General features: G+C 54.3%; 1 protein-coding gene across 1 annotated transcript in view; it reads right to left on the bottom strand.

Moving 5' to 3' along the window:
* The window catches only part of SLC6A2 (solute carrier family 6 member 2), a gene marked incomplete at both ends in the record, with an annotated part of 34,164 nt that extends 27,119 nt beyond the window's left edge, over positions 1-7,045 (bottom strand). Inside the window, 1 exon segment of the mRNA XM_082862798.1 lies at positions 6,772-7,045. Coding sequence (XP_082718924.1) covers positions 6,772-7,045 — 274 coding nt within the window.
* Positions 7,046-8,805: the final 1,760 nt, after the last annotated feature.

Raw genomic sequence — 8,805 nt, forward strand, 5'->3', positions numbered from 1 at the left:
AGTTGGTCAATGCCTATGGTAGCCAGATTTGTCCCCGCTTCCCAGGCACCCCAAGGGTATAGACATCAGGGTGCAAAAGAAGGTGAGATTTCAGTAGAGACAGGGCTGCATGCAGCAGGCCCACCCGACTTGTAGAAATGGGGACAAGAGCACCGGTGGAGACTTACCCTGCGATATCCACATATTTAAAGGTGACAACTCAGGCCACAGCTGTTAAGCCAAACCTGCTCTATCATCCTACCTTGACAACTCAGCATGGTTCTATTATAAAGTTCAAAACTGGAATCCCCAGTTCTTGGAGCTTTGCGCTGGAGTGTGGAGGCCTGGGGGGAGCCCGCACCCTGCTTCATCCCCACCTCAGCTCCAACCAGCAGTGTGTGAGGCCTTTTGCACGTACGTGTGGACTCTTGTGCCCACATGTCTAAGCTCTGTCCACAGCCTCTGGCTTCCCCTTGGGCCTGGGGCTGTGCAGGCCTGTAACACAGTCCAGGCTGGGGAAGCAGGGTCCAGGTAAGAGGACCTTGTAGACTGGGGTGGGTGGATGTTGGAGTGTTTGGGCTGGGAATTCCGGAGTCCAGGTACCTGGAGTTTGATGGGGGTTAGAATCAGTGCTCTGGGTGGGCAGGCCCTCTCAGCCCTGGCATGGGGGAGGCAGAGAGGAGGGCAGATCAGGGCACAGGGCCCAGGGCAGACCCCCTGTCTCTGCTCTGGACTCCTGACACAGAACTCCTAAAACCCTTGTAACTTCCTGCGTGATGGGGGTGACAGGAGCATCTTACGTAGAGCTCCTAAATCCCTGGGAATTTTCTGGGTGATGGGAGTGTCTTTTCCTCTAATGAAGCCACTCTTGGTGGGCTTCTAGATGGGGGCTGGTCCCCAGAAAGATCAAGCCATGATTAGAGGCTTAGGACTTTCAGCCCCACGCCCACCCTCCAGGGAAGGAAGAGGGGCTAGAGATTGAGTTAATATCGATCATGCCCTTGTGAGGAGGCTTCATAAATATCCCGAACGTAGGGGGTTTGGAAAGCTTCCGGACTGATGCACTGGCGAGCACGTGCACATACTGGGAGGGTGGTGCACCCCAACTCCACGGGCTCAGACGCTCCTGCACCCAGGACCCTTCCATACTCACCCCCTGTGGACTTCTTCACCTGGCTGTTTACCTGTACCCTTCATAATAGCCTTTATAACAAACTGGCAAATGTTTCTCTGAGTTCTGTGAGCTGTTATAGCAAATTATCAAACCTGCAGAGGGGGTCATGGGAACCCCTGATTATAGCCGGTTGGTCAGAAGCACAGGTGACATCTTGACCCTTGTGACTGGCCTGTGAAGTGAGAGAACTCTTGTGAGACTGAGCCCTAACCTGTGGGGTCTGCACTAACTCCAGGTGGTGTCAGAATTGAATGGTGGGACACCCACCCCAAAGTTGGAGGATGGGTTGGTGTTAAGAAAAGCCCCACATATTTGGTGTCAAAAGACGGTAGAATGTGTACAAAAACGGAGTTCTCCTGTTACCCCCTTGCCTCGATCTGAGGCAATCCTGGCCCCCAACCATGCTATTTATGGCTTTGTGACCTTGAGCCAATGTGACTTCTCTGAGCTTTGGTTCCCCCTTTGTAAGGGGGGATAATACCTGCATCACGGGTTTGCTGTGATCATTGGAGATAACGGAGGTGAGGTCCCTGGCACTGAGGTGCTCTGTGAACGGGAAGCATGTCCTGCCATCACACATCTCTAGTTCTGAGAGAAGGACAGTTCCAATGAGGAAACATGCTTGCTCCTCTGGTAGATTAAACCCCGCCCCTCTAAGGAGGTCAGTGGGGGTGAAATTCAGGGAAATTGGAGTTGAGGCTATCCCTCCTCCTGTGACAATTCTCCCTCTGTGTCAACTTTGCAGGATCTGACTTGATTCTTACTAATGAAGCTCCTCGAAGATTCTGGTTTCCCACCTCTTCCTTCCTGGTCTCTTTAAGAGGAACAAATTACAGGGTGTTTGGAATGGTCAGAACTATATTAGAGAAGGAAATATAACTCACAAAGAACAGAGTGGAACCTCACCTCCCTGATTTGGGATATAGTACCTCCAATAACAGAATTGAAAATGACGTTAACTTGTAGAATATCTGTAATAGACTACGAACTCCCTAAAGGCAGGGATTGCCTTTTGCTCACCTCTATATTCCTGGCATATGACAGGCATTTAGTAAGTGGGGTTTTTTGGTTAAATAAATGGATCCCGGCAGTGACTCACACAGAGGATTGCAGCTAATGAAAGCCCCGGGGCCTTTCTCTACTTGTGCTGTGGCCTAATCCTTACTTAGGCAGTTGGGTTTGGGATCACAGGGCAGGATGTAACATTTATCCCTATGAAATCCCACCTTGTTGAAAACAGTCCCTCTAGATCTTTTTGGCCAGCTCAGAGCAATGGGCCAAATCGTGCTGGTAATGCCAGATCACAGGCTCAGCTCTAGCCCCTGATGAATGCCTCCTTCCTGCAAACTTGTTAGCCGAAGGGCCATACCAGCTGGCTGGCTCATGTACATCTGAGCTGAACCATCAGCCTCGGGCTTGGCAAGCTCAGGGTGTAGATGGCCCCCTGCAGCCAGGCCCAACGCGAGGGCGATGAGTTTGCAAACTCCTCCCTTTTGTACCCGTCACCGCCTCTTACTTGACCTCAAGAACCCCAGATATTTTGGCCAAGAGGATTCCCAAAGGTCTGTGGGTACCTGAGACCCTGAGCTCACTTGAGGAAGGAAGGGAACCCCATTTGGGACCCAGAACTACATATCTCATGGGACCCCATATAGGAATGTTAATCCCCATTTTCCAGGTAGGGAAAATACAGTGGGATAAGGTTAGGCTGTTAGAAACCCCAGGCCCAAGTGTGACCACTTTCCAGCCTTATATCCCTTCTAACTTCCTCTTAGAATCAAATCTGCTCCAAAATCAGGACCCTGCCCTACTCCTGTATCTAGCCCGGGTCTAGCAGTTAAAAATCATTGAACAATAAAAATAACAGCAACAACTTCATTTATTGAGCCCCTACTACGTGTCAGACACTGTTGTAAGTACTTTGCTTATATTCTATCTAATGTCATATCACCCTGTGGGGAGAGGCAGTCACCTTCCTTTTCTGCACATGGAAACTGAGGTCCAAAAAGGACGAGTGCCTTGTCCGAGGCCACACTTCTGGGAAGTGTCAGGCTCAGATTCAAACTCAGGTCTGTCTGAACTTAAAGGACATCTCTCTGACAGCTCAGAGCTGTCAGCCGGACACATCTCAAACAGAAGCGTTCATTTACAAAGGATAATTCAGAATGGCCTCTTCCATGGCAAGGAGACAGACACGGGGACTCGATGGATCTGTCCACTCCTCCCTGGGGACCAACACAGGCCTGGCCCAAGACCACAGGAGCGGAGGACCTGGGAAAGAGCCCCGCTGACACCGCCTCCCTGTTTGAGAAGGTTCTGAACAAAGCCTTGGAATTTCCAAGAGTGGCTTTCCCGGCTGGAAGGAAGCCACTTGCCCCCGTGCATCCCAGCAGCTGGCTTATGGGAAGATGTTCGGACAGGTTGATCTTTCTCAGTAATTCATTCAAAAAATATTAGCCAAAAAAAAATATATTAGCCAGGGGCCTAAACTATTGGCACTTTTATCATTTCAAAACATCCTCCAGTCTGGGCCAGCATGAACAGCTGGACTTGGAGGTTACCGTGTTAATACTGGCACCAGAAGAGAACACAGCCTGTTAAATAACAGGGTGCGTGAGTCCTGGCTTGGGTGCAGTGCTGAGCCAGGCATTGGAGAGGGACGGATCTTGGGGGTCATCCAAGCTCACCTCCAGCTGTAGTGGGGAACTTGAGCTCAGAGAGAGTGACAGAGATGGGATTTGAACTTGGGTCTTTGGGCTGCTTCTAGAATGACAGGATATCCACCTGCCAACCTGCTTGCCCATCTCTAGGCCTGACTTTATAATTGCTGGATGAGAATTGATCCACAAGGAGCAGCCAGGAGGTCTCAGCAGAGACAAAGCCCAGAAGGAGCCAGCCAAGCATCCCCTGGAGGGGTGCAGAGTAAGAACAGGAGCTGCCTCAGACTCTGAGATGTGGGACTGCACTGCTCCATTGTGCCAGCCGTAGACATCCTAGCCAGAAATGGAAATTCACTCGTATAACCTCCCTACCCCGTAGCCTGCCAGCCACGGTCTCCATAGCCTGGCCCCAACTTGCCTCTCCACCCTTATCTCTCCCGGCCTGCCCTTCAGCCAGTCTGCACTCCTAATCTCAGAGACCATCCCTCCTGCATTCTTGAGCAACTAGTACACCTGCTCCCTTCCCCAGGCTTGTCCGCGCTCCATCCGTCCCAAGGAGCTGAGTTCCAACCACACAGCTCACTTCCTCTGAGTCTTTCCTAAGCAGCCTCTCCTCAGGCCTTTAGAGCACATGGCACCTCTCCCGTCCATCTCACGCATCATCGCAAGGATGTGAATGAGAGGTGGCAGCTATCTTTACTAAGGCCGTACTTCATGCCAGGCCCGCCACAGCATTATCACGTTGAGTCCTCACAACAACCCTCTGAGTTGAACACCATTGTTTCCATTTGACAGATGAGGAAACAGAGGCTTGGAGAGGTGCCCAATGTCACACAGCTAGAAGCTGGAACCCAGGACTCCACAGCCAGGGCTTCTGATCTCTAGGTGCCAACCCCGCCTCCCACCAGCACAGGCTGCCTCACTTTGTTAGCTCCTGCCGGTGGAGTTGGGGGTTCTGCTGTTCCTGGGTAGGCATTAGGTCTCTGAGGGCTTGAACCATTTCATTCATTTTTTTCATTCAACAGAAGTTTGTCGGGCACCTTCTACCACATTGCCAGGATCTAGCCCTTATCTTGGGCATTTGAAATACAGGCATGAAAAAGCCACAGTCTCTGCTCTCAATGTACCCCCGTCTGTTTGGAAGACAGACTCACAAAGAGACAAATGACTCAACAACTCAGGATGGGTGATGTGCAGGGCTAGCAAGCCTAGGAGAGGGAGCTTCTGGCCAACTTCACCTAAAAATTGGAACGTGTGACAAATGTGCTGTGTTTGGTGCCCTGGGCGCCTGGTACGGACTACCTTGCATACAGCAGGCGCTCTCAGTTGGTGGCAGTGGCCAAGTGAGCAGACAGTGTCAGTGAAAGCCCCAGAATATCCATCTAGCTGATGTGTTCAATTGGCCATCTGGGGTGCTTTTAGTTTCAACAGATACTTATAACAATGGAAATGATGGGTAGTGCATGACAATGAAGCCCTTAGATGACTAGAGCTCCTGGCAGGCAGAAGTGGTGGTTAATACATCTAGGTGACCCTTGCAGAGCCTAGCACTGTAGCTCATGCCAAGAGGAACCCAATCAGTATTGCTGATTGATGACAGAACCTTCTGCTGTCTAGGGACACGCAGCCTCGGACAGTCATGGAGGACATGCTAGACAGAGTGTCCTAGGTTTTCTTAGTCTGTCTTTCATTCCTCGTCTCCCTGTCTGCTAAAAATACAGAGAATCTGCATTTCCTCCCTCCTTGAGTCCAAAGGGCCAGAATGCTTAAACCTGACCAGAAACTCTTGAGAAGATGCAGCAGTCAAACGAGGAAAAGTTTCACCTCTGGATCATCTGTTTTCCATTCCTCACCCAAAGCAAGTGTCCAGAGTACACACTGAAGCAATCAGCAGGGGCCCAGACCCTATGGAACAAGGTCATGAGCTTTCCCTCCAGCTCCAAACCCTCACCCTACCTCCCTCTGACCCCCTGGAGTCCTGAGCCAGAGCCCCTGCCAGGCAGATGGCCCAGTGGATAGAAAAGTGTTTCGGTTGCTGGTGGCCACCCCTTTGCCGACTTCTTTCTCTGGGTCATTTTCCCAGGCTCTCTACAGGGTACTCCTGAGCTCATCCCAGCAAAGGGGGCAGGTCTGGGGTGGTTTGGGCAAAAGCTCTCAGGAAGGAGTTAGGGCTTTAGGCCCCAGGATCCTGCCCCCTGGGCTGCTTCCCCCAGGACTCTGCCCCCTGAGTAGGCTATAGTTGATTGCAAGGCTCTCATCCCAGGGCAGACAGTAATCGGTCACCCAGCAGGGGGAGGGGGAGAGAGCCTGGTTGCTGGACTGGGGTCTCCTCCAGACCTTCCTCCCACTCCACCCTGCAACGTGGCCAGGACCCCAGCAGGTAGAGGCTTCATCCCAATCACCCAGGGCTCCTGTCTCAAGGACCAGGCCAGTTCTTGGTACCCACTGATGCAATCCCGCCTCGGCTGTGTGCTCTGGTCCCTCCAGCCAAAGGACCACCAACCCGAGAGTGGAGTTCTCTCTGCCACTAGCTTCTCTTTATGCGTCTCTGTTCTAGGGTTTCTGTCCCCAAGGGAGCAGGGCCTCCCAAGTGCCTTCAGGGTACCCAAGTCCTTTATCAAACCTGGAGCGCTGGAATTGGGGTCACCGTGGGCACTTTGGGCGCCCAGTCAAGAGCTCTCCACCTCCCTTCCTGCGGACCATCAAAAAGTCAGAGCTCCTCACCCAACCTGGTCCTTCCACGCATGCGCCTATCACCGTCCAAAGTCATGCCTCGATTTCCCTGTTCCACAGGGGACTCCTTTTTCCGTGAGCCCTATCCAGTCCCTTCCTGCGTCCCAGACTTGCCCTTCTGCCTCCTCTTCTCCTCCCGTGTGTATCCCAGCTCCTCTCCCGGCCACCGCTGTGGACTTCAGGCAGCCTCCCAAGTACAAACCCCCAGCCCGTCAGGGGGCTCACCTCCGCCGTTCTTGTAGCAGAGATAGGGGAAGCGCCACACGTTGGCCAGGTCTACGGCGAAGCCGACCACCGACAGCAGAAAGTCGATTTTCTTGCCCCAGGTCTCCCGGGGCTGCTCGTCGCCGTCGCGGGATGCCAGGAGGCACTGGACACCGTTGCGCTCTTTCACCACCAAGAGTTCTGCAGCTTTGCGCTTCCGCTGGGGCTGCTCCGACCCCGGGCCCGCCCCGCTGTTCTCAGGCTGCACCTGTGGGTTCATCCGCGCCAGAAGCATGGGTGCGGCTGGCGAGAGGGGAGTCGGCGATACTGGGAGCACGCCGAGGCTCTGCTGGAATAAAAGGAAAAGATGCGGTCACTGGGCCCTTCCACCCTGCCTGCGCCTCCCGAGGCCTCCCGGGAGCGCCGGGATACTGTGGTCGGCGCGCGCTGAGCGGACGCAAGCTTCCTAGAAAAGGGCGCGCGTCTGTTGGAAAAATTTGGAAGCAGAGGTAGTGGGGCGCCCGACTGGGACGGCACTTCGAGGTGGAGACCACCCCTGCCGCCCTAGGGATCCTGCTAGGCACCCCGCAGCTCTTCCCTCATTCACCCGCTCTCTCTTGTCCCCAAACGGCGGAGTTTGGACACGTCCAGGCAGAGATTTCCCAGGGCGGTGACCCGGCCGGGTGCAGCTGGCTGCCCCCTACCCTCGGCTCGGGTCTGAGCCACGTCCGAGAGCCCCAGGAGTCTCCCCGGACACTTATTACCTCTGCACTTCAAACTCGCTGGCACCCTACCTCTGCGCATCCCAACCTGGGCCTCCCCGGCACACCTAGCTCGGTTCCGCGCGCAGGGCGCACTCACGCGTTCGGCGGCGACGGGATCCCGGCTGCCGTGCGCCCTGCCTTGCCTGCTCCGGACCCGCCTCGCCTCGCCTCGCCTCGCCAGGCTGTGGGGCGCGGGCTGGGGCTGGGCTCCGCCGCGTGGCGCTCGGGCGCGGCCTGAGGAGCGCTGAAAGCGCGGGGCGGCCGGCGGGGCGCAGGCTGGCTGGTTCTGACCGCGCCGGGCGGGGGCCGGGCTGGTAATGTAGCCTGCGCCCCAGGTAACGCGCCGATTGCATTAACCCAGCGCCGGGCCCGCTCTGTCTGGAGCCTGTTAGCGCTAATGGAGACTGACAGCGCGGCCGGGGATGGGCAGGGGCGGGAGCGCGGCGCGGGCTCGGGGGACGGCGGGAGTCCCGCTCCCGGCGACTCACGGGACACGGGCGCCCATTCCCGTTGCAGCACGCACTGGGACACCAGACTCAGCTCCTGGGGGCACCAGGCTCTGACCTCTGACTACGGGAAGAGAGCGAGACTCTCAGAAATAGTATCTGAGTCGCGGGGACGGGGAAAAGACTGGGGAGATCAACGACGGTTCAGTACAAGCTCTGTCATCCGCCGCAGGCCACTTAAACCACCTGGCCAGAGTTTCTCCACCAACAAAATGGGAATGTTCTGTTCGGTGCCTAGGAAGGCACACTGAGGGCCTGCAGGCCATTGGGTGGGTTTTGTTTAGCTGGCTCGAATTGAAAGGTCACAACTGGGCACTTACTCCTTCGTCTGTTTGTTATGGGCAGGCTAGCAAGGGATTTGAGGTTGTGACCCCTGTTGTATGAGGCTTAGAGTCGCTATTCATTCATCTATTCACCCATTCATGCACCCCTTTGCTCACGTGTTCCTACATATGCCTTTTATGTGCCAGGCACTGTTCTAGGCTCTTGAGACACATTAGTGGACAACTCAGTCAAAAATCCCTTTAAAAAAAAAATCCCTGACATGATGGTGTTTACAATCTGTCATGGGGAGTCAGGGGAAAACAAGAAACATAACAAGTAAACACATTATCATATAGTATATCAGAAGGTGATCTGTACTATGAGAGGATAGGGAGTGCTGTGTGGGGGGAGGGTGCAGTTGTAGTGTGACCAGGGAACTTGAGAAGGCGAGTTTAAACAAGTAAAGGAGTGAGCCATCTGGACCTGATATTCATTCATTCGTTTACCTGTTGGTTAATTTA

This window comes from Leucopleurus acutus (genome assembly GCF_964270905.1).
Source record: "Leucopleurus acutus genome assembly, chromosome: 20".
In the NCBI taxonomy this organism is placed as follows: Eukaryota; Metazoa; Chordata; class Mammalia; order Artiodactyla; family Delphinidae; genus Leucopleurus; species Leucopleurus acutus.